This window comes from Limulus polyphemus, unplaced genomic scaffold (genome assembly GCF_000517525.1).
Source record: "Limulus polyphemus unplaced genomic scaffold, Limulus_polyphemus-2.1.2 Scaffold841, whole genome shotgun sequence".
NCBI classification, from domain to species: Eukaryota; Metazoa; Arthropoda; class Merostomata; order Xiphosura; family Limulidae; genus Limulus; species Limulus polyphemus.
Genome location: NW_013666451.1, coordinates 82,284 through 109,699, shown reverse-complemented (window position 1 = coordinate 109,699; position 27,416 = coordinate 82,284). Strand labels below are relative to the sequence as shown.

The 27,416-nt window shown below is 37.3% G+C and overlaps 1 protein-coding gene across 2 annotated transcripts in view; it reads left to right on the top strand.

Moving 5' to 3' along the window:
* Positions 1–27,416, top strand: part of LOC106460816 (5-oxoprolinase-like) — a 356,751-nt gene that overhangs the window by 286,766 nt on the left and 42,569 nt on the right. For both annotated transcript variants that reach the window (XM_022387614.1, XM_013920558.2), the window contains exon 23: positions 24,358–24,532. In XM_022387614.1, coding sequence (XP_022243322.1) covers positions 24,358–24,532 — 175 coding nt within the window. The remainder of the gene's footprint in view (positions 1–24,357; positions 24,533–27,416) is intronic.

Genomic DNA, 27,416 nt, shown 5'->3' with positions numbered 1-27,416 from the left:
AATGTGGCGTCACAGTAGTCATGTGACTCGATGACGCAACAGTACCTTCTTCAATAATACATGTTAAAAATATGAAGAATAAGCCTTCCAAAACATACTTACCATTCGCTAACATCTATAACTACTCCTCAACCTCCAGGGTTTCAACTTAGCCCATCTAGGTTGGAATGATTTTTTCTCACTTGCTCCAGTCTTTTATACCCCACTTAGTTGCCCTTGTTTATATACTCTCCACCAATGTCAATGTGGCCTTTATCCTGGTACTGTATATAAGCACCTAATTCAGATAATTTTATCACTTTTTCTCAACAAAGCATTTAAACACAGGTTTCTCTACACAAGTGCTGCGATAATTAACATACCTGGTTGTGATTATCTGTATAGATTATATTTAAAAATTATTATTTAACAAAACAAAACAATTGTGACATGCTGTTTTAAAGCATGAATTCACGGGTTACTGTTTTCAGCACAGAGGTTACTCAGTCCTCTATTCCACCTCTGTTATCTAACATCTTTCAAGGGTGGGGATGGGGGGGGGGGTCGGACTCTCAGTTGAGGCTGTCCATGATCTTATTCGTTGTGAAATGGAGACATATATTCAGTCAAGCAGCATCTCTCCAGGGGTTCTGAGGCTGCTTTTTTCAATGATCCAGGACAGTCTGGAGAGAATTTGGACTATCTTTTTCTGGCACCTTTGTTTACTAGGTCAGCTTCTCATAAGGCCAGTTTGGATCAGCCACCTCCTGCTCCATTTTTTCAGTTAGTCAGTTGAGTTTGTGAGGTTTGGGGCTTTCTCTGGTTACCTTTGAATCTACTCCTTCCTTGATGGCTGATAGGTCTGAGGGTGACAACTTATTTTTTCCTCCTTCACCCGATATTGCTATTCATGCTGGGAGATCTACTGCTCCATTGCATGATGGGATAGGTATACCTTATCCCCCTTATTTGTCTGAATAGCATGCTTTGGCTTACCACTGCCAGGTGTACATATATTTTGATTCCACAGACTAGATCCTCTTTTAGATACGTGGAGTTCCAGACTGGACCCTGTGATCACTTTGAACAAATCACAATTCCTCGGATTTGTTTGACCCTCATTCCTTTTCTGAGATTTTTCTCCCCCTTCCCCAACAAACTTTGTTGAAAGCCTATCAGCGGTCTCCACATCAATTTGAGGATGACTTGGGCCTTTTGCTGACTTCTACCTTAGTAAGATTGTCAACTTTTGCTCTTTCTTTGGTTTCCTGGCTTGTATGTTGTTGAGATTTATTGGGTAGAGATGCCTTGTTGGAGGGAGTTTGTCTACCTGCTGTAGCTCTCCATGAGTTATGTGAGGCTCCTTTTCTTCCTCCCTTGATGTTTGCAGGCATCCCAGAAGCATTGAAATCATGAATTGATGTCACCTGTTTGCTTTTTTACTTGTTGCTGTTCTCTAGATTTTCATTGGCTCTTGCTGGAAGACATGGCACAACTGCTCATTGAGTGTTATGACCCCTGGCTTTTGTTCCTCACTATATGGATAGTCCGAATAGATTCTGTCCTTAATGTCAAGGCTCCTTCACTCTGGCAGACCATTGCCTTTGGTGTCAGTGACTATTCTATGTAGGTGGGGTCTGTGGGAATGAGGTTACAACAAGTGAAGGACACCTGGAATTCCTTCTCCACAGATTCAGGTTCTGGCATCAGGGTTGGTCATTCTGTTAACTTCTCCACCTTCTTTATCCTCCCAACCTATGGTATTTCCAACCCCAACGAATCTGTAGAGTGTGGATCTTTGTTCCAAGGCTATCAGAGAGTTATTGATTAAGGGGTGGTAGTAGAGATGTTGATCCCATTTTTTCCAGGATTTTATTCCTGTTTATTTGTTGTGCCCAAGAAGATGGGAGACTGGCAGCCAATCGTCAATTTTTTGTCTCAACCAATTTTTAGATCCTCCCAGGTTCACAATGGAGTCTTCTTTTCAACCTATGTTGACATTCTTCACCAGGTTTGTGGATGGCTAAATTCAATGTTGCTGATGCATATCTCCACATTCTCATAGTGAAGTTACCCTGCTAATATCTACGTTTCATGCACATGGGTCAGGTTCTGCAGTTATGGGAGCTACCTTTGGCCTAGCATCTGCACCATATGTCTTCTGCAGAGTCGTTTGAGTTCTTATCACCTTATTTTGGGCCTGTGCACACCTCATTATCTGGATGTCTGGTTACTTCTAGCACCAGCTCTTCAGTTGGCAAAAAAGACACATCCAGATTCTTCTTTCAGAAGCCACCAAGGCTGGCTTTCTTACCAGAGCCAAGAAATCCATTCTCTTGCTGACTTACAATATTGTTTGTCTGGGTGTCTTTTTCAAAATATTTTAAGTTGGGCTCAGCCAACTCTCATCTGGCTCCAGGCTATGGAATGGGGAGTCAGGCTCTTCTTTACATGATGGTTCTGTCTCCTTTGGGGATGTGGGCATCCCTTGAATCACTGATTACTTCAGGATGGCACACCTATGGTCCCTTCAGTGGTCACTGCTCAACCAGTGGATCAGGAATTTTGATCCACTGGATCATCCAGTCTCCTTCATCAGGAGCAACATCTTAGTTCTTGAGTGGTGGTTGGATCAGATCAACGCTACCATCAGTTTTCCTATACTGCTCCCCCAAGTTTCACAGTAGTCTCTTACATTTCCCATCCTGGAAGCACACATTCTTGGGACCTTTGTTTACGAACTTTGGATATTCTCTACTGGGCTCTTTCCCATCATGTTAGCCTCTTGTCTTGCCATGTTCCAGGTATGATGCATTTTATAGCAGATCACCTATCTTGACCCAATCAAATTCTTCTGACTGAATGGATACTTCATTGCGAGGTTTTCCAGTGGATTTGCTCTCAGTTTGGGACTCCAATGATCAACACAATTGCCACTCATTGAAACTCTCAACTACAGGTGTTTTTGGTCCACGGTACCTCATTCTTGAGCTTTGTCTATGGATGCATACAGTCAAGATTGGATGGGATTGCACCTCTATGCCTTTCCCCCAATTAGTCTGTTATCCTGAATTCTGGCTATGATTTGTTCCTCTACTTGAAAACTGTTGGTAGCCCCAGATTGACTGGCCCAACCATGGTTTTCTCTTCTACATTATCTTAGAGAAGGTCAACCTCTGCCTCTTCCTCTTTGGCTATCTCTGTTGAGGCAACCTTGATCCAACATTCTACACCCAGACTTTCCCAAGCTCAAACTTCATGTATGGAAGTTATTCGGTCCTTTTACTTCTAAAGTTGCCTTGTATGTGTCTCAATCTATAAGTAGACCATCAATGGTCATTTATCAACAGAAATGATACACTTATAGCCAATGGTGTCTCACAAGGAAATTGATCCTATTTCACCCAAGTGTGCCCACCATATCTCGTTTTTGGACCCAGGTCTAGCTTTATCTACTGTTGCTTTATATAAAACAGCTTTATCGACTACTTTTCTTTATTGTAAACATTGGAAAGTTTTTGACTCACCAGTGCTTTCCAGCCTTCTCCAATCATTTAGAGTCCTTTTCAAGCAGCCTTTTCATTTACCCAACTGGGATATCAAGGTGGTATTGCTTGCTTTGTCTCAACATCCATTCGAGCCTTTAGCCTCATGTACCACGTATCACCTTTTCCTTAAAGGATATGTTTTGTTGCAGCTGACATGTGGTTGTCGTAGGTCAGAGTTGTTTGCACTACATGTGCACAGGACTCTTTATTACTCCACTTCTGTCCTGCTATACCCTGATAGGTCATCTCTTTCTAAGAATCTGGCAGCCAGGGAAGGGGATAAATCCTTCTCACCAATTCTTTTGCTAGCTATTTCTCACCTCTATGAACCGATCAGACACTGATCGTTTGTCCTGTCAGAGCCCTGAAGCATTATGTGGCTTGCATTAACACTGATGGAACTCGACTCTTTATTCATTGGGATCCTTCAGTGTCCCAAGATTTATCTTCAATTACTTTGATGAGGTGGCTTCACAAATTGATCTATATTGCTTATTCTGGAATTTTTTTACAGGCGAGGAAATTTCTGACAGTCTCATTTCTTCAGATTCGTCATATTTCTGTGTCTTTAGCTGCCATTTGAATTACCTGCTGAAGGACATCATATGGGCTGGTATGTGACTTTCTCCCAATACTTTCTTTCATGATCTGCAGTTTCTTCTTCTGAGGGTTTTGACTACCTCCTATGGCTGTTTTGTCAAATCTGCTAGATTATAAGAAGGAGTGAGTATTTTTGTTCTCCTCTTGTCTCTTTACTTTCCAGGGTTCCTTACCTCCTTTTTTGCAATGGATCCCACTCTGTGACAAGTGTTGCCCAGACAGATGTGATTTTATCAATCCAATTCTGCACCAGCAACCAATTTAACTATACTTACTACCAATTTCAACAAGCTCTGTAGGAATGAGGTGTTCATAAAGCCATCTAGTAGCTCACCAGATTGTCTTATGGAACTGTGCTGGACCACCACTCCTAAACTATCATGAGTAAAGCTAAAGGGGATTCTGCCCATTCCTGCCTATCCTTGGATTGAATAAATTGGGGTCAGTTTGGTTTAAAAATTATGGGAACCTGGTTCACCTATTGCACTGTTTCCAGAGCACTGCTCCTCAGGACTACCCAATGTGCATTACCTCCCAGATTCAACTAGTGGAGCTAGGGAGTCCTTACTACACCCAGTTTCCAGTCATTAGGGTCCTGGATGTTTTTCCCAGTTGTTGGTAGGAGTGGCACCATCCTCTGCGAGATCCTACTCTTATTACTGTTTCAGCTTTGATGCTAAGCTATGTGGTTGGGGTGTGCATGGCCCTTCTTTTTTATCAATATCAGTTTAGTATATTGTTCATGGAAAGAGGTCCACCACCCTTGAAATTCCAAACACGGGGCTGTCCCATTCTAGATACCTGGTTGAACACAGTGTTCCACGTCCTATCTATAATTCCAGGGGTAAGTGGAATGCTTCTTGCCCACTCAGTTGGGGAATAAATATAAATGTTCATAATTCCAGACTGGATGAGTTCTATTTCTTTGGTTGAGTAAGGCATACACGATCCTGTCATTCTGAGCCTAGGTTGTTGCTTTTTGGACTTCTTCAGGTGGAGGAGGAAGTTTGTCAGTTGTGGTGTTGCTTACTTTCTCATTGTGATTCCAGTGGTTTGGAACACATCACTCTATAGGTACAGGTTGAGACCCAATCAAAAGTATATCTATATATATAACAGTGCAGTCCAATTGCCCTAGCCACCAATGTGGGATATAGAGACCAAGACCCCTTAATTCCAACTCCAAGTTATGGAACCTCAGCTGTCTGGTTGGGGCTGGTCTATAATGATGATTACTCATGTACTATTCCACCCTTAATACAGGAACTGAGTTCCAGGTGAAGAGCATACCTGTTCTGGATGTAGTGCAGTTCCTCCATTCAGGTACCACTCTTATCTTGGTACACTCTTGAACTGTGCAGATGCTTTATATATATAGATAATGCCCTCACTAGTCCCTCCACCTTCTCAATGTGGGATTCTAGTTATAAGTGTCAATGGATGGTATGTTGTGGAAGTAAACATTTTCCTAAATTGAAAATGTATTATCAATAATACTTACCTCCACTGACACTCTCCCACTCTTCTCCCTCACTAAAAGCTGGTGTTAGAGACTGGGATGGGGTCAGTTTCAAAAAGATGATAAAATTATCTGAATGAGGTGTTTATATACAGTACCAGGATAGAGGGTGCATTCATGTAGGTAGAGAGTATATTGCTAAGGACAATTGAGTGGAATAGAAAAGACTGGAGCAAGCGAGAAAAAAATAGACCAATGATTAGATGGGCAAAGTTGAATCTATAGAGGTCATGGAATAGCTATAAATATCAGCAGAGGAAAGTATTATTGGAAATACATTTTCAATTTAGGAAGATGTTAACATGTACACAAAATTTTGTGCAACATCTTTTAGCCATTTTTGTTAGACATACATTACTATTCATTTTAAGTTTAGTATGAGAGTGTTATTTAGTTTATACTGTATGAGCATTAAAGTAATAGTTATGGCAAGTTTGCTTATGTAACCATTTATGAATCATTTGTCCTGTAGTTATTATAAAGTGATGTCACATCACTCGAACCTTCTATATCTTTCTCATTGCCTTAAGTGAATATTGTTACATCATAGCTTCTTGTAGTTTATTGAAAGTTCTTGGCCTCAGTTGGGCAATGTATATATATATATATAGGCAACCAAATGAGTGCAAGTTAAGTTAGTGAAAGTGAAGTTAGACTGCATGTTTGTTAGCTTAGCTGTACTAGGAGATATCTAAAGTGAGTGTCACAGTTTGTATTGTAACCCATGGGGTAACATAAGTGAACTTATCACTGATTCTATTGTGATAAAAGAGTAGAAAGGAATAATTTGTCTTGTCAGATGGGTTATAAAGTAGTTGAACCAGCCTGTGTGGACTTTTGACATAAAAGAGAATTATTTAAAGCTTTAGATACAACTGTAATAACCAGTAGTGTAACAAATTTTTGTACACACATTTGACTTGTTTTGAATATATTATTTTAAAACAAGTGGATTGTGTGATATCCACTTATTGTTCAAATGTATTGCCAACAAGTCATGGAGACATGTACAAAACCTGACAATGTTAATTACAGGAAAATATGCAAAAGTCACTTTAGACATTACTTTCATTTTCTGTTGAATATTTGCTGTGACATATGAATTTATAAACAGTGAATATCTGTTTGTCCTTTGAATTATTTCCTTAACGTGAAATAAACAGCGGTTGAAATACACATCTCATCTGAATTGATTCAGCAGAGTACAACTTATCTGCTTCTCCAGAAACAGTCAGATCATTTTTCTTTTTGAACCAGAAAGTTCTAAAAGGGCTCCAAACTTTAGATTATTGATTACAGTTAACAATAATGAGACTGAAGAACTGTTTGCCAGCCTTTTTGTATGAAAAAGTATGTGTATGGTGATTCACATGCTCAAATGACTTTGTCTGTGCAAATCACACAGAGTTCATAAATGATGCATTAGGACAGTGGAATAACAAGAAAACATTAACTATTTAACATTATAAGTATTTGCAATATATTGGAAGAGTTGTCAAATTTTATCAAAACTATAAAAAAGAAGATATGCAACACTACTGTGTTCAAAAGGTTTGTTTTAATTTAATTTATTTATTTTTTGCACAGATACTCATCAGAATCATCATGTATGTTTCCCCTCCTTCCTGTCTAGTTTTATATCCAATAGTCTCTGATTTCACATAACTTGAAATGTTGTCAGTTTGATTATATCTCCTTTGGCTGCCATCTTCTCTATTTGCTTCACAAAGAGTCATAGCAAATTAAAGATCTGTTACTCTGCTGCTGATTGAATTTTCTGTAAATAACTCTTTTTCTCAAAATCTGATTGAAAGCAGGTAAAGATTATTAGATTTTAGAATTAGGTTCAGATACTCTTTGGAACTAGAACAGTAGTTGTAGACATAGCTTAGGGATTTTATTCAAAGTACAAGAGACATTTAACATTTACACTGAATGTACTAAGTAAAAAATTACATTTCAGACTTAGCCATTTATTATAGACATTTTTGGAAATTATTTTTTGTAGATTTATAATTGTACATTAAAATTAAAAAGTGTTTTACTTTAAATGTGATTGAACTCCTGTGATATAGTCATTAGGTAAAACTGATTATTTCTAGAGCAATGGGATAGGTCTGCAGAAAAACAAGAAATCCAACATGATAGCTTACAGAGTAATATTAAGTTTCTTTGAACACCTGAGTTCTTGAGAACAAAATTGAGAGACTATGCACAATGTAAAACACAAAAAGAACAATCTTCATTGGGAAAATACACAAACACAGTGAATGTACTTGCTTGTACAGTGGAATGTCGCTTCTACTGGATTGTAACTATTTGCTTTATACTAGATCATCTACCAGACTGTTTAATTTCAACATTCCTTACCTCACAGGAAATGTCAAATTTACCCAGAGCAACTTGCACTACTCACATGTCTGGTTATACTCATTCAAACATAGGGCAGAATGTAACCTCAAGATACCATCTGACCTACCATTAAAAAACACTTTTGTCTACATTCTTGGGCAATATGCAGCATTAAGGCTATCCATGCCAACTTAGAGAATTCCAATTGTTCATGAGGTCAGAGGTTTGAAGGTTGTAAAGAGTCGTAACTGCTTAGTTACTAATCACATTCTCTCTAAAACTGCCTTTAGAGACAGAGTAGATAATGGATTACCATGGTCCAAATTCAAGTTTAGTAATAACTAGGTATTGATTTCAGAGTTTCAACATGCAGGTGTTACTTTCCTCCTCCACCCAGTATGCTTACAGCCTGTATTTTCATGACTCTGTAACTGCCCCTTGTACTAAAAAAATGTCAAGAAAAAATTTATGAAACTATGAGCTTACTAAATATATATAATCTGCATGACTGAAAATGATCCATCACAATCAAATAAAACACTTGGTACATCAGTGAAAATTACTTTGATAACCCTCTCTGGTTACATCACACAGACTGTGGTATGGTAATGCTGTGCCATCAGGAACTGTCATACTCAATACATTTTTCTTTCAGGCATCATGAAATAGATGATTACCAACAGAATTCAGCTAAACTAAAACTTTTCAACTAAAATATCAAAATGATATTTGTGCTATTACTACAGTATGTATTGGTATACACTCAGTGGTTATGCAACTCAACACGTGGAGAAGTTGTATGCTCCATAGCTCTCACCATTTCATGATGTATGATTATCATTAAATGTCAGATGACATTATGCCACAAAAAGTAATTTAATAGCTCAGAAAGTAATGGTTGCAATGTCTTTCAACTGAGTTTTTTAACTCCTATCTATTATCTTTAGTTGTTCAAACTGCAGAGTTACTGGCCATTACATCCACTAGAACTAGCTAGCTATTTTAAACTGTGTTAATTGATCAGCTGTCAATGATATCCTAAGGATATCTGTTATAATGATATTCTGCTCAATACTCTGCTTTGATTTTTCAATAAAATGACTAGCTGCTTGATAGTCTAGCTTAATCACAGCCATATTGTTCACCGAGAGTGGTGGTTCAGCTAACTGTTAGAGTTGTTTCTTGCTTCTAGATCCAGTGCTTCCTCTTCTGGATCATCCTGAACATCAAGATAAGTATTCTTAGCTATTTTTTAATCATCATTTGAGTCAGGGTGGGACAAATCAATGCTTTTGTCCACTCATCATTTTCTGACTCTAATTCCTGGTCAAACCATTTCACTAGAGGTTCATTGATAACCTGTGGATGCCTCTTCAATACTGTAACTTGTACATTAAAGTACTGATTTGTCAGAGGAAAGGATGAGGCCCTATTGAGCTGGAGCTGAGTGCCTTCCATGGTGCAGACAAGTACAAAGGCCACACCCAGTCTCCACTCTGGTACATTGATTTATTATCTGTCATAGCATCTCTTTTGTCTTCTGACTGCCTATCCTAGTTGTTGGCATGCAAACTCTTTCGTAAACCAGTGTAACCCTTACCAATTCCATATGTTCTTTTGGACATTGTTGGATGTCAGCCTTAGGTGGAGGACAAGACATCATATCTACAGGGAGCAACACTTCCTGCTTGAGCATGAGCATGTTTGGCCAACAATCTGTTGATCTCTGCTGAGTTGCAAGGTAGGTGATCATGACATACAGTAAGTATTTATCCCATTCAGTTGGATTGGAATTAAGAAACTTAAGCAAGCATACATTTGACAGTCCATAGTCTACTAAAGCATCATTGTGGGTGTGATATGGTGAATATAACAAAATTGAAGGACAGCAAAGGACCTGTTGATATATCTAGATCATCCCACCCACTAAACTAAGCTATACTTTGAAAAAAAGGAAAACTCTCAGTGGAAGCCTTTATAGTTTAGATATTTATTAAGCCTTTCCTTAAATCCACTTAAATTTGCTCTACTTACCACATCTGAAGGCAACCCATTCCAGAGGCCAACTACTTATTCATCACAGCCAACATTTTATGCAATGCAGAAAATAGTTGGCTGTTGAAATTAGCTCCCTGATCTGTGTGGATCTATCACATGCTCCAAACCAGGCTATCCAGTGATTTACTAGTGCATCAGTTATTGATTGTGTTGATGTGTATTAGCCTTGTCCCACTTTGTGAGGAGTCAAAGGCCATGAATATATACAGGTGTCTTGGTTCCATCTTTAAGAGTGGACCAGCATTCTACAGAGCTGGTTTCGTTAGGGTAGAACCAAAAATTCTGTGTTGAAGTTTACCTTATTTAGATAAACTCTTTCTCTGGGTGGCACACATCATACAGCATTGACACTAGCACTGAATGTATCAACTTTATAACATTGCTCCCATTGCATAATCATTGTCTTCTGTATCTACTTTGAGTGAATCTTTAAGAGTTGAGTATGTTAATACAGGAGTAATGGTTAGTTCTCTTTTCAGTTTATTGAGTGCATGTGCACAATCAGCAGTCCAAGAAATATTGCTTGGTTATTCAAGAAGCTTGTGTAAAGGACAAGTTATGTGAGAGTGTTATTTTATAAAATGGCTGTAGTAAGAGCATGTTCATGCACTCCTCTTACCTCATGCAAGTTCTGTGGTGTTGGCCAATTCTAAACAGATTCATTCTTGGTTGGGTCTATAGATACTCCCACTCTACTGACTATATGTTCCAGGAAACTTATCTGTTGATGGGACAATTCACAGTTCTTGGAATTTAGCTCAAGGTTCTCTTTCCTTAACCAATCCAATACTTTCTTTAGTCCATCACATGTATCATCAGAGGTCTTCTCACACGTGATTGGGTCATCCAGGTATATGAGTGTGACATTTCAGAGTAGTCTAGAGAGAACACACTCTATTAATCATTGAAATGTAGAAGGAGCATCGTGGTATTCAGATGTTAATGCAATAAATTTCCTACATTAAACACCATTTTTCTCTACTTACTTCATTGACTTACACTTTCCAGTATCCACTTGTCAACTCCAATGTTCAGATCCATTTTGATCTAGCTAAAACATCCAGTTGGAGGCATCCATCTTTGTGACTTAATTCACTTTCTGATATTTTACACAAAACCTTGTGAATACATTCTTCTTCTTCACAAGTATGATGAATAATGCTCAAGGACTAGTAGTTGGTTCTATTACTCCTTGTTTTTTCATGGCTTCTAGTTATTTGAGAGACTCAGCTGTTTTGCAACTGGAAGTCATCTAGCAAACTTATACATTGGAAATATGACCCCAGTATCAATCTTATGAGTTATGTTATTTGTCCAAGCCTACGTCTTGAAGTAATGACATATTTTAATATTCCATCAGAATTCTGACATCATCTTTTTAAAGTAATTTTTTCTGCTATCCTTCTTTTATGTGGAGATAATACATTTACAGCTTCACATCTTGCAATGTTTCATCTAGAATTGACTCAGATTGCATGATTTGTTGTGTTCTTGACATCCTTATTCTTCACATCCACAAAAGTTTTTCAATGAGTTATTCCTCAGGACAAGCCAGAATGTTCAACTCCACTATGCTCCAGTCACTAGACCTAAAGTTCTTCTAATTAAGTCTTGGTATAAGTATTTCACTTCTTGGTGCTATAATAACTGCTCTCATTGTTATCACTAGATGTTCAGCCTCCAGTGTTGTAATTTTCATGAATTAGATGGAGATTTTCTGGCTGTAGTGTGTGTGAAACTAATGAAGCATGTTTAAGTTTATCTTCATAATTTCACATGAAGATTTCCCCAGTATTCATTCTTCTTCAATGTTATTTCATATTAAGAAAACACAAAATTACATACTATAGAAAATTGGCATATCAGAACATTAAATGAAGTGAATGCTTCAAACATAATAAAGCATAAGTTAAAGAAAAACATGCTTACACGTAAAATGTACAGAACAGAAATATTTTTCCCACAAAAAAGGGAACAAATGCAAAGAACTCTTTATATATAAAACATAATAAACAACAAAACTTTAAACTAACTCAAATTACATAAAAAGATGAAAACTCAATGCCATATTTCATAACAATAATAGCAACAGGCTATATGAAACACCCTCCAGAAAATGATAAATCATATGTTAAATTAATACACATTACAATAAAAAGACTCTTAAAATATATATACATAATTGTAGGTGCACCCACAATTAGAACTAATATCTTACAAATAACAGAAGACAAAAAAAACAACAATGGTAGTAATAAAAATTACACTTACAGGTAATATATACAAGAATTTCTACATATACGCTAATTACAGAATGCAAATTAACATGAAAAGGAATAAAAGCCTACATGATAAATAATGAAAATAAAAATTATAAATAAATTTACAATAAACACATTTATGTGCTGAGGCTAAGGAGGTTAAAGCTTCCTACCTTAGAGGAACCCTGGCAGTTCAGCAAATGATATTCAGTGCTCTGCAGCTGTCTGAAATAAAAAAAACCTCAGGCTCTCTCAAAAGACTTATGAGCCATTTCCAGATTTACTTTAGAATGGTCCATCTCATCCTCCAGTTCTTACACTTTAAGAAATGGTCTTCCTCTCAGTTATGTAGTGCTCAGGCCTGCATCCACCTGGTTACCTACTAGTGTCAGTGGTTTTTCCATACCAGAATATCTTGCAGCATAAGAGGCTCTTAATTTCTGTTGGGGTCATTTTTGATATTTGTACCTTCCCCAACCTCATAAGCTGCATCCTGGACATATAGGCAGACAATTACTGGAGAGTATTCAGTGCAAACTCTCCCACATTAATATCTAAATTTGTGAGAACTCCATTCACTTGTGTTTGAGTAGTCAATTCTAGGCGAGGTGCCTCTGACATCATGGCACCTTCCTTGTGCTTGAAATAATTCCTAGATGACCTCAGTTCAGGAAGGTCATCTTAGGCTTTGGGATGTGATGTTTGCTGTACACATGAATAAACAATGGGTATAGGTGTCATTTCTCTACTTGCCACTCACCAGTTGGACACTACTTACAAGTCCTGGATTCCTTGGTCACTACTGATTTCATTAGGGTATCCATGGCCTCTGGAATGGACCTCCAGAGCTAGGTTTTTGGCAGACTGGCTCGATAGGGGATGGTTCACTGGTTAGTGGAGTGGGTACTCCAGATGTTTCCTCAGTTGTGTCATCCCCTACAATCTGAACCCTAGTACTCTTGTAGGTTGGATCCCCTTGGTACTTCAGGTCTATGTCTGTTCATGGCTTTAGTTAGAGCCCACATATCATGTGAGTATGCAAAAAACTTGTCTTAATCCATCCATATGCTCCAGATCTACCATTCTAAATGTTAAATCAGCCCCTGGAATGTTGGGGACTGCTGAGTAGTCAGGTATGTAACTTTCAGTGTACTCACTTATCCATATTGCCACTGGTTTCTCAAGTCTGGCAAACATAGAATGAAAATTTTTAAACACAAAAAAGGCTATTTTCAAACTGGATGCATAAGGGTTAAGAATTTAATCTTAAATACCAGATGTTGAGATTGAAATGTAAGTGTTAATAGCCCAGTTACAATAATTCCTTGTACTACAGTTTAGTTTAGTTTATTGTATTTGACCTACAACCAGCTGTTCCCTCCATTGTATCATTGCTATGACAACAGCTCACAGCTATCCAAACATGTGAACATCAGCCAATATAAACTGTAGCCACTCAACATATTTTATTCACACCACAACACATCTGCTCTAAGGGGGAGCATTATTTCCATAATAAACATGATTATGTTGAGAAAACAACCAGTCAAACTCTGCTTTTTTATGTGATACACCATCATAACATATGCCAAGTGCTCATCACAGTTGGTTCAACTGGGATTAACAAACTTTGCAAGAATCCACTTGATAGTCTGTATTATCACACTGTCCAACACTATAAACAATTCAGAGAAAAACTGGCTATTGAAATTACCCCCTCCCCCCTCCCAGTGAGTGTGAATCTCCTCAGGTGTACCAACTTCAGTTTTTCAACTCTCCACCAACATATTAGCCATGAATTGCACCAAAGTATTGACCAATGGATAGAGCTTGGCCCAATTTGTGAAATAAATAATGACATCCAGTGTAGTGTTCACCATTTATCTTGTTCCATCTTTCAGAAAGGACCAGCAATATTCAAGACTATTTTCTGTAAAGGAAAACAAACAATTTTTTTTGCTTGAGTTTACCCTGTTTAGCCAGTTTTTCCTCCAGGCACTGTACAGTACTGTGACTTGAATGCAGCCAGTAGAACAGCTATCACACTTTAGCATAAGTGCATGTAACACCTTGGTGACATCCAGACCTTCCCTGATGCAAAGTCTGAAGAATTTCCAGGCTCATAATCTTGGAGATCACTCACTGCAATAGAAGTCTCAGAATTTGGTAGTAATGAAAGAACATGCATTCATGTACAACTAAATGTTCATGTAAGTGCTATTGACAATGTGCATCTTTACCACTTTCCTCAATCTGTGCTGACCATAGATCACCTTGTTGTAAAGCAAGTTGCACCTCTGGATCTCTCAGTTGTTATTTTCAGAGCTCCTGAAGCATTAATTGTGATATCTAGCCAGTAGTGAAATCTAATATGGCATAGCTTGATGCCACTAAGGGAGAAATGGCCTTTACTCCTACTTGGTATCCCAGTTCAAGACATTTAAGAATGGAGAGAGACTCACCCAAACAAGACAGTCCATCAGTGTTTACATGTTGTAGACCCAGCCAATGCAGTTATGGCTAAATCACACTCCTGCAGTGTTGTTATTCAACCTACAATAATCCTTTACAGTTTTTAAAAGTTTATAAGCCATTTCATCAATGCATGATCTACCCAAAGGGTGAACTTTCTATCATACAGGTAGTGTTAGTAGTATTTGACAAAGACAAGAACTGCAAACAGTATCAGCATTCAGGAATCTCGAGTGTACAACTTGTGTACACAACCACATATTCACTCCATCCTACAACTGCAATAACACTGCCACTATTTCACTATCACTGGCATTAATATTGAACAAAAATTAACAGTCCTGTTGAGGATATATATCAAGACTGGAATTTTCACTAAAACAGGCTTTAGGGACAGTAATGCTTGATCACACTTCTATGTCCATCTAAAATGTGCATCAGTTTTAGTGAGAGCAGATAATGGTGCAGAAATCTTGTAGATGGTGGTTACAAAACATTAGTGATCATAGGTTGAGGCCAGTCTCATACCACTGCAATATTTTCAGGATCAGTAGAGACTCCACCTCTTTTCACAATATTCCATCTGCATGTGCATGAGTTAATACGTCATTGGTTTCAATTTTATGCCATTCGTGGCTTCTGAAGTAAATTCGTAGGATTTCAGTAGAAACTTCAAGTTTTCAACTAAACACCAAGACATTATTGGCTTAGCCCAAGCACCTTTCCTCTTGCAGACCCTTCAGTGTAAACTACTTTAACCTTTTGAAAGTGGTGGTAGCATTACACAGTGCATAGATTGGATTACATGACATAAAACTCTTACAAACCATTTGAAGTGACAAAAGTAGGTTAGGCCTACTGTTATCATCCAGCTTGACTTGCCAGTATTTAGAAGTCAGGTTTTAAAGTGTTAAACCATTGGGAACCCTTCACAGGAAGGCATCAATGTGAGTCATCTCATTCACATTTCTGAAGTCAACACAGAAACTTAGCATGCTCTTCCCCCAACCTGGTAAGACATCTGGTCTTACAAGTACATCATTATAATCAACCAACAGTTTACTGAGCTTATGCTGCTGTTTTGAATGAAGGTTGCATGTAAGTCTTCAATTGGTGACCTCAGAGTTGTCAGCAACTTGATACTTGTTTTCAGGCATAGCATGATGGTTGTAACATTAGTGATACCACTAGTTTTGGCTACCTCTACCAGACATTGTAGTTAGGGCTAAATCACACTACTGCAATAATTCTTTACACTATAGAATATCACAGTTTTATTTAAAACTCCATAAATATCTATATTTTATTGTCAAAAATCCACATAGGCTGATTCAATTACTTTAGAATCCAAATGACAAGATTAATTATTTTTCTATACTCTTATCACAATAGTATCAGTGATTAGTTCACTTATGTTACCCCATGGGTTAGCACAGTTGTATCCTGATATAATAATTACAGAACAATAATGTGACTTTATACCTTTCTGGACAGATCACTGACTGAGCTAATGTTGCCTGCATTCTTGATAGGAGACAGTACATTTCATATGTTGGCTCTACAGTCATATTGCACTGCATCAATACACAATACCTTGTCCTAAGCAAACCACAGAATATCATGTGTGTACAAAGAAGCACTATGAGTTTCTCTTCAACATACATTTGGGCAGTCAACTGTTCTTGGGTTCAGTCTGGCCAGCATTGGGTGATTTTCCTGTGGTAAGGCAGATCACCTATTGCAAGGGTAAAACTAATGCATAATTTCTGCAGTAGGTCCATTCCTATAATACCCATGCCAAATCCCTGGTTATAGATGACCATCATTCTGTAACTGACTTCACTTAAACGTAGTTGGAGCTTTGTCTCTCCAGTCACGTCTAGTCATCACCTTTTAACAGAAGTAGCTGCAGTGCTGGCTTCATTTGGAGTGCCTGACATACAATGAGGTCAACCAATGTGTTGGGAGCTCCTGTATCAACCAGTAACTTTATCTCTCCCCTCTGTATCTTTACACACAAGTATCAAGCACTACCCAGCCCTGAAAAAGCTGACCACCAAACACTTTGGCACAGACTGCCTACTTCACTTTCTCAAGTCAGTGTCTAGTCTTGATCCTGGCTCTGTTAGTTTCTGTCAGGGTTTTGAATATTGGCTGGGCTGGGATTCTTTTACTGTAGGTGTCTGTGACTTGTTGGCAATAAATTTGTGCAATAAATGGACAGCACACAGTTCATGTGTTTTAAAATAATATATTTAAAACAAGTAAAATGTATCCACAAAAATCCTTTACACTTTTGTATAGGATATCACAGTTTTGTCTAAAACTCTAAATAATTCTCTTTTCTTGTCAAAAGTCCACACAGGCTGATTCAATTACTTTAGAATCCAACTGACAAGATGAATTATTTTTCTGTACTCTTATCACAATAGTATCAGTGATCAAATCATTTACGTTCCCCCTTGGGTTAGCACACTTGTATCCTGAGCCTCAAATAATTGTCTCCTCTTTGTCAAAGTCTACACAGGCTGGTTCAATTCCTTTAGAACCTAACTGACAAGACAAATTATTTTTTCCTATCTCTGTTGTTACAATACAGCTGTGAAACACACTATAGAAGTCGCCTGTTAAGGCTAATCACTCACATTCTGGCTAATTTCATGTTCTCTTTAACGAGTTAACTTGACTTGCACTCACTTGGTCATTTATATTTATAAATTTTCCAATTGAGGCCTAGAACTTTCTACAAACTAGGAGATGCTATGATTTAACAATACTCAGATAGCGAGAAAAACTTAGAGGTTTTGAGAAACATGATGTCAACAATACTACAGCAGTTGTACTACACACACAATGTACGACTGTCACTGAGTTATGAAACAAAATTTGTCATAACTATTACTTTTAAAATAATTAACTTTTAACTTGTTATGAAAACTAAATATTCATTAAACATTAGATCACTAAATGAATTAAATAATAACTCTTACATAAACAGTTTCCAAAAGTGGATATAGCAGCAGTGCTCTAGTTCTGTGCACTTGGTTTGATACTGATTACCTCACCTATCTTGCTGCACTTTAAAGTGAATCTGCTTCCCTGAACCACAGCAGATACTGCATTCCTCTCTTCAGCAAAACATCATAGGAGGACCTCGATAACTCTGCCCATTGACAAGGAACCACTGTGGTTGTAACGCAGTGCCAGGACGTGATGGCTGCTGGATTGCCTTTGGAAAAGTTCGAACTCCTCTTAAGGTACTCTCTTGAATAGAACACTTTGTCTGAGGTGTGGTTACTGCAGGTGCTATTGCAGCCTCCTTCCTCTCTTGCAATTTATTCAAAGGCATGCCTTTGAACCTTATCACCACAGAAACTGCCTCTGTTAGGGTGAGAATATCTCACACACTCAAGTAATGTCTTATTATCTCACTAGATAGCTTCTCAATGACCTTGTCAACAAGGATTTCTTTGTGATTGACAAAATCAATTGCAGGGAGCACCTTCCCATGCAACTGCCACAGGTCATCAGCATAGAATTTTTCTGAGGGACCCCTTTTTCAAGTCTTGAACGTGGCTTGGGAGACTGCTTGATTTTCCACTGATTCAAAATGTTGGTGCAATTTGGCAAAAACTGTTTTTCAGTCCCTGCATTGCACTTCGCTCAAATGTTAGATTGTATTGAGAGTTAAACCATCCAAATTCCAGATAAGGCATTCCATCAGCTTTTTCTGAGTCCAGCTATTCCAGACAGTGACTTTACCTGCCAAAAATACATCAAGAAGTAGTCAAGGTCTTCATTTGTCATACCCACAAACACTGAAGATAGTATGTTTAACTCCTACAAGAAGAAAAAAAAAACTTTTTGACTTACCAGTAATTAACTTTTATCAGTTATTTTAAGTAATGCATTTCTTGTTGTTTAATACTCACTGTAGCTTTAGTCAGAATATATATGGAAACTTTAAATGTTGTTTATTTTTCTCAACAAATTTGTCCATTTATGTATTCTTTAGTGACAATATACTTATATTTTTAATAGCTTCAAGAACCTTTACTTTTATTTAAAATTGATACAGAATGATTATGGGATTCCAAAACATAGGGCTAGGCATGGCCAGGTGGTGAAGGTGCTCAACTTGCAATCTGAGGGTTGTGGGTTTGAATCCATGTCCCACCAAATATGCTTGCCCTTTCAGCCATGGGGGCATTATAATGTTATGGTCAATTCCACTATTTGTTGGTAAAAGAGTAGCTCAAGAGTTGGTGGTGATGATTAGCTGCTTCCTCTCTAGTCTTCACTACTAAATTAGGGATGGCTAGTGCAGATAGCCCTCACGTAACTTTGTGCAAAATTCGAAATGAGCAACCAACCAATCCAAAACATAGTTACCTCTACTCACACTTACAGCTCTTACTCTACTGCCAGGATTTCTTCCTTTGCTAATCTGAGCATTGGTCCAATTTTTTCTCACTTGGTCCAGTCTTTTATACCCCACTTAATTGCCCTTTGCAATATTTGTCTCATGATACTTTCCACCTACATCAATGTACCTTCTATCCTGGTACTGTATATAAGCACCTCAGTCAGATAATGTTATCAATTTTCTCAATAAATCATCAATAACAGGTTTCCCAGTGCTACAATCGTTCTGAGTTACCTTGAGTTTTTTCCGTGTTACAAAGTTAATTTTCGTTTTAAAAAAAAACGATTGGAAAGCCAATTTGTGGTATGAATTCCCTGATTATTATTACTGGCATAGCTGAAATCAGGTCTCTTCAATCCCACCTCTGATATTTAACATTGTACAGCAATCTGAAGGGGGAGGGGGAGTCATTCAGTTGAGACTGTCAGTGATTTTATTCAGAGTGAGATGGAGACATATATTTGGTTCCATGGTGTTCCTCCAGATGGCTCTCAGCCTGCAAATGCAAGCAATCCTCAACATTCTGGAGAAAATTTAGATTTATTTTTTCCTATGCCTTCTTTTAGTCTGTTAGCTTTTCAGTCCCCCTGTGAGACAGCAGTGAGTTTACAGACTTGCAATGTTGGAATTTGGGGTTTGATTCCTTATGATGGACACAGCAGATAGCCCAATGCTGCTTTGCTCTAACAAAACAAACCTACATGACTAAATGTTGTTCCAATCAATGGTAATCAACACAGTCTTTACATGATAGTAAAAAACAAAAAGGAGGCCACTTTGGAATAAACAGCCTTTGATTTATTTTCTTCAGTTTTCATCAAGAGTGTGATGTTTTGGGTCTCCTCCCAGTTGCTTTTAAACCTGCATTATATGATGGATGAAAGGTCTGGAAGCAAACATTTAGTTATCTCTCCATCCAGGGACATTGTTGTTCATGCAGGGAGGTTTCTTTCTCAGTAACGTGAAAGGACAATTATGCCTTATCTGACACAGTGGTTGGAACTTTGTGATTTAGCCTGTCACTGCCAGGTAGAAGCATATTCTGACACTCATATATTACATCTGCTCCTCGAATTTAGGAGTTCTAAAGAGGAATTTGTAGTTAACCAAAAAAGATCAATGTCCCCTAGTGGGACAGGATAAAACTATGGACTCTAAATTCCAACTTCATTGATGATGAGCTGGAACCATTGTTAGCATAAACATTGCATTGGTTCGATTGTCATCCCTGTTGTCATTGGCATCTCGAATTTTATTGGCTCCTACATTGGATCATAGCTTCACACCTATTAGAGGGTTCCGACTCCCGACATAGCCCCTTAGTACATTGGTACCAACAATAGTCTGTCTATATCCAATGCTTCCACTGCTTGGTCTGATCACCACCAGTTTTGTCAGTGATTATTGTATATCTTTGGGTTCTGTGGGGGCTTGGTTCCAAGAATTTCTGGATGTGTGGTAACCTTAACCACCGATCCAGGAGCACTACATGGCCTTGAGTCAGGATTAGTCATTCAGATCACATCTTCATCACTATTATTCACCCAACCTGTAGGGTTTCTGTTTCCCCAAGATCCTTTGGATTTGGAACTTAGTTATAGGGCTGTCAGAGTTTGGTTGTTCTGTGGGTAGTGAGAGAGTCATGCTAGTTATTCTGGGGTTTTATTTTAATCAATTGTTGAGCCTAAGAAGACAGGAGATTTTTGTCCAGTCATCGATCTTTCTCGTCTCTATCAATGCCTAGATTTTCCAAGGTTCACAAGTTACTCATTCCTCAATCTGAGTTGATATTTTTTACAGGGATTGTAGATGTCCAAGTTCATTGTAGTCAGTTCCTATCTTCACATTGTCATAGTGGTAGCATCCCAACACTATCCACATTTATTGTGTGCAAGGGTCAAGTACTGCAGATCATGGTTTTTACCTTCAGACTAACATCAGCTTTATGTGGGTTCTGTGCACACATCATTCCATAGACGACTGATTACTGCTGGTACCATCTCAACAATTCTCAGAAGGTCACACCCTGATTCTACTTTCAGAAAAAAACAAGGCAGACTTCATTCTCAGAACTGAGACATTCTTGCTCCAATTCAATATGCAATCAGTCTGGATATTTTTTTTTCTCATCACATCTATCAGTCAGGCTCAGCTGACTCTCATCCAGCTACACACTATGGAACAGAAAGCCCAACTCTTACTCACCTCTTCTTCTCTCACTGGACAGATGTTTCTTTCTCTTCTGGAAATGTAGATATCACTTGAATCCTTCATGCCTTTGGGGACGAAAGCACAAGAGACCCTTTTAATGGTCTTTATGCAACCAAGGGATAATAAAAATCGATTCACTGGATTCCCTAGTTTCCTTAATCAGGATCATTCTTTGATCTTGAGGAGTTGTTAACTCAGGACACTACTAAGATATGGGTTTCCTCTGCTCCCACCACATCCAGAATTCCATCTCTTCTTGAATGCCTTCTCTTCAGGGATGGGGTACATGTTACAACAGTCAGGAATTCCAGGGTCAACACACTAATGATGAGAATTCCCTACACAATGTTTTAGTTCTTCTTGCTCTTCAAAAGGCAATGCTTCATGATCTGGGCTTATTAAGGGAAAAATTGACAGGCTTTTCACAACAGAATAGATGCTGAATTGCTAGGTTTGTTGGATTGGCTCTTATTTTACATTGGAACACCTAACTACTAGCAATTTGGTCTCCAGTACCTCATCCTCGGGCTTCGACAATGGATGCATTCTGTCAGGACAGGATGGGATTACAGCTCTAGGCCTTCCCTCCAATTTGTATGTTCAAACCCTTTGTCGGGTCCTGTTAATAGCACTGGATTGACAGTTATGTTGTGATTTCTGCTTCTGCAGTACCTTCAGGAGGGTCCACCACTTCCACTTCTTCTTAGGCTATCTCTGTAGAGGCAGCCATGATATGATATGGCATAACCAGCTATTTAGAAGCTCAAGCTTCAGGCATAGAGGTTATGCAGTCTTTCACATGGCATCACGGTTTAATTTCTAAGGTTGCCATGTCTTTCAAAGTCTTTGCTTAGTCCTGCGATGGACATTTATCAATGGAAATGACACGCATATCAGCAATGGTTTATTAAAAGGAGGTTGAACCCATTTTGATCAAAAGTGCGAACCATATCTTGTTTTTTGACCTGGCTCTTTTGCAAGGGTTTTTTCAATCTTTCACAATTGCCCTGTATAAGGTGGCCTTTTTCACTACCATTCAATACTCATGACAAAGTTTTCTTTGAGTCTCCAGTACTCTCAACATTCCTCAAGTCGTTTTGGGTCCTTTGTCCAATTACCTAACTGATATATTAAGGTGGCATTATATACCCTTTCACAACACCTGTTTGTGACCTGGTTCTCATATGCCATGTATCACCTTTACCTGAAGTCTTATTTTCTGTTGTTGCTGACCTACAGACATTGGTGGTTGGGGTGGTTTGCACTATTTGCCCACAGAATGCTATATCATTCTACCTATGTCCTCAGACCAGTTCTTCTTACCCAAGACACTGTCAGACAGGAAAGGGGATAAATGCTTTTCACCAATTCACCTGATCAATATTTTTCACTTCTATGATCAATCAGATTTTGATTGTTGTCACATTCAGTGAGGGTCTTGAAGGTTCTGTTGTCCATGCTAATGCCTTTAGAGATGCTAGACAACGACATTTTATTCTGGGCTCTCTTTGAATGTGAGAAATCTTCTGTGAGTGATGTCTAATCAGATATATCACATTTCTGTGTCCTTAATGACCTGGTTGAATTGCCCACTGGAGGACATTGTGTAGGCTAGTATGTGGATCTCCCACAATACTTTTATTTCACATTATTTGCATGATCTGGCAGTATCTTCTTCTGAGGGTTATTGTCTATCCCTGTAGCTATCTTAACCACTTCTGCTAGATTATACAGAGGGGTGAGTATTTTCATTGCTACCTTTAAGGGTCCCTTACCATGTTTTCACAGGATCTCACTCAGTGGCAAGTGTTGCCCAAGCAGGTGTACTTTTATCAAATCAATTCCACACTAGCAACCACTAATTCAATATACTTTATACAGGTTTCAATGAGGTGTTCCATAAGACCACTTAGAGGTTGACCGAGTGGTACTACTATACTATGCTGGACTGCCACTCATGAACTATCATGAGTAAAGCATAAGGGGATCCTGCCTGTCCCTGCCAATCATTGAATTGACTAAATAAGGTTCAGTTTGCTTTTGAAAATTTAGGGAACTTGGTATCAGTAGGAGAGGCACTAGCCTATGCGGGAATCTACTCGTAATAGAGGTTGAAATCTGATGCTCAGCTATCCAGTTGGGTTGAGCGTGGCCCTTATTTTTGATGAATATTGGTGCAGTACATTGTTCAGAAAGTAGTGCAGCTCTCCCACTAGGGTGTCAATCTTCTCTTGACACACTCATGATCTATGCAGATGCTTTCTGTATAGATAATGCCCTCACTGGCCCCTCAACCTTATCAATGTGGGATTCTAACTGTGAGGGGAAGGTAAATATGTTTTGGAAGTTAACATTTTCTTAAATTGAAAATGTATTTCCAATAATACTTACCTTCACTGACACTCTCCCACCCTACCTTCCCACTAAGAGCCAGTGTCAGAGAATGGGATTGAGTCAGTCTCAAAAAAACAAAAAAAAGTAATAACATTATCTGAATGATGTGATATATACAGTACCATGATTGAGTGCACATTGACTTAGGTGGAGAGTGTCACACTACAAATATTGCTAAGTGCAATTAAGTGGGGTATAAAAGACTGGAGCAAGCAAGAAAAAAACAGACCAATGTTAGATAGGCAATGGAAGAAACCTTGGCAGTCTAGTAATAGCTGTAAGTGTGATAGGAGGTAAGTATTATTGGAAATACATTTTCGAGTTAAGAAAATGTTAACTAATTTTGGTATGTTTGTCTTTATGTATACTGTCAATAATTTCAGACTAGGCTACTTCATACTCAGTATACATCATTTCTACTTTTATGTGATCATTCTATAGTGAGTTGAAAATTGATTGTAGATCCTGTACATTATTCACCTGTTTAATTCCTTGTTTTTTATATAATTCATTTAAAAAAATACTTTTCTTCTTCAGGTTTTCTATAAAGGCTTTGAAAAACCCATGTTTTTTGTGGCTAGCAGGGGACATCATGCAGATATAGGAGGAGTTACACCAGGGTCTATGCCTCCTCACTCTAAAACTCTGCAGGAAGAAGGTGCTACATTCATATCTTTCAAACTTGTAAAGAATGGAATCTTCCAAGAAGAGGGTAGGAAACAATACATCACGAAAGGTTTTAAGAAAATGTAAAGGATTGTGTATAGAAGTATCATTCTTGTCCAGAACATTTGTTTCTTTGACAAAAATATTTATATATGGACAGCCTGCATGCTGTTGAATAGGTCAAATGGTAACCTTTGTCGATACACTAAAGAAAAATTTTATTAGATCCATGACCATTTTAGTTTGTTATGTACAAAATGAAAACATGAATGAAATAGAAGGCTTTGCATTGTATACATGTTCCTGGATGGTTCACGAATCCTAAACTGTGATTTGTTCAGAGGTTCAAGATTGCCGAAATTCCATTTGCTGGTTTTTTGAGTATTTGAAGCCACAAATTGATAATTTCTAATTCATAATCTCTGTTTATTACTTGTTTTCTTTTTTAATGTTTCAGAAACTCTCATTGTTACCAGACATAAACTATAATCTAATAAAATACTATCTAATTGTTCTAATTTCTCACCCGTTGCAATTATGGAATTAATAGCCATCTGCACCAGCAACTCATACTTCTAACTTCAGAATTATTTGTTTGAATAGACAGACAGTTTAGCAATGTGTTCTCAATTTTCACTGCTTCTCATTGAAACTTACATGCAGAGATTCAAACATATATTCCTGACTTTATCTTCTCTCATACTAAAACTCTGGAAACATTATGTCACCAATACCTTTGTAATCTGCCACCTGTATATTTACAGACTTTCTATTTCATTTGAATTTCATTACACAGCAATATAAAATTCATGGTTCATTTGGAAGAGAACATAACTGTACCCATTTAAGATGTTCTTATTCACAGAGAAGTTTGCAACCTTACTACCACTACTTACATAAAATCAACACACAAAATCAGATATCTTATTTTCCATTCTTATCATCAGAAAAGATGTACAACCATTAGAAACTGAACTGAAACACATAAAACAGTCTTCATATTCAGTGGATATCCTAACAGCATCAATTGAACAAATTTGCAGACTATGAATAACCTCCAAAAACTGTAACGAAAGCCTCATGGAAGAACAACTGTTCCCTTTATTTCAGAACCAAATTACAGTATACAAAAGATTTTTAACAGTTTTAAGTCAAGTTTGCTTTAAATCCTTCATATAATACTTTCCCATAAAAAACAACCCCTGTATCTTTCACAGTTAAAGGAGCTGTATTATAAAACCTCATGCAGCTGTGGAAAATAAGATATTGGAGAAACTGGAAAACATTTAGAAGAATGTTTTATGTTAGCTGGAATAGTTGTAAAATCACTGACAAAAACAATAACTACAAAAGTAGAAAAATTAAGAAAGTTTTTACACGTTAGAAACAGAAAATCAGCTCCTGACAGAGACTCTGAATTAATAATTTTTGGATTCAACTCGTTTTTCCTATCTTATACATAACACACTGTGTTAGATATTCACAACTGTTTCAGTTTAAGTTAGTGTTGGTTATGATTTAGATAGTTTATATAGTGCTAGTATTAAAGTTAGTTATTTTTAGAAGCAACAGTTTATCGCAAGTTTGTTTGCATAACTGATAATGAATCATATGCTGTGTATTTCAATAGCTATGAATGGGTGATTGTTATATTATTGTGTCATGTTACCATAACTTTCCGAGTTTTTCTTATTGTTTTAATTGAGTATTATTGCATCATAAAATCTAGTAGTGTTTGGAATGTTCTAGACCTCTGTTGAAAATTTAGTTCAAGAGATAGGTAGATTTAGACTTGGTGATTGTGAATTTAGCCACAAACAGTGGATAGTGGCAATTTTTAAAGTGAAATTATCACAGATTATATTGTAATAACAGAGTAAAGAAAAAGAATTAGTCTTATCATTTGTGTTCTAAAGTAATTGAACCAGCCTGTGTGGACTTTGACAAAAATTATCACAGACTTTATTGTAATAACAGAACAGGGAGAATAATTTGTCTTGTGAAATTGTGTTCTCAAGTAACTAAACTAGACTGTGTGGACTTTAATGGAAAAGAGACAATTATTTAAAGCTCTGGATACAACTGTGATAACCAACAATGTAATGAACATTTGTATATACATTTGACTTGATTTAATATATTATTTTAAAACAAGTGGATAGTGTGCTGTTTGTTTATTGTTGAAATATATTGCAAACAAGTCACACACACCTACTGTAAAGAATCCAGCCCATGAATAAAACCTGACACCTCTGAAAAGGTAAAAGAATCTAATGAAGATTGATGTGAGTGTGTCAAAACCTATCTGCTTCAACAGCATGCTTTCCATATATAAAAGTTGTTTGTCAGTGAGTTATTACCTGCTAACCATATGTCTTAAGTAACATATGTTTCTTTGTTTTTACCTGTAAGTATACTCAAATGATAAAAAAATCATGTAATAACTAGCAAGAAAAATGTATCTTCAAACTTGACTGTTAGAAAAATAGATAAGCAAATGCATTATTAATACTCTTTGGATTTTGAAAATATTTAAGTACAATAACAAACTAGTTTTATGTAAGTTTTGTGTTAAAGCATGAGATTAAAAAATTAAATAGTCTAAAACATTGAGGATGAATCTTATTAGTTGCTATAAGTTTGCTGTGTATTTAAATAGTCCTCATATTATCATTGGAGATGATAAATAAATCAAGATATTTTTATGCAACATGAGGTGTTTATTTGATTTGCATTAGTTAAAGTGAATAAAAAGATACATTTGTTGTCAGGTGTTAACTTTCATCCATATTACATTACCATTCACCATACAATTTTCATTCAAATTCCTTGGTTCTTATATCTAAAAAATGTTAAATATTTTGAATAACAGGTGTGTATGTGTGTATATATACACACAGCTTGGTCACAAATAAATAGACACCATCTTT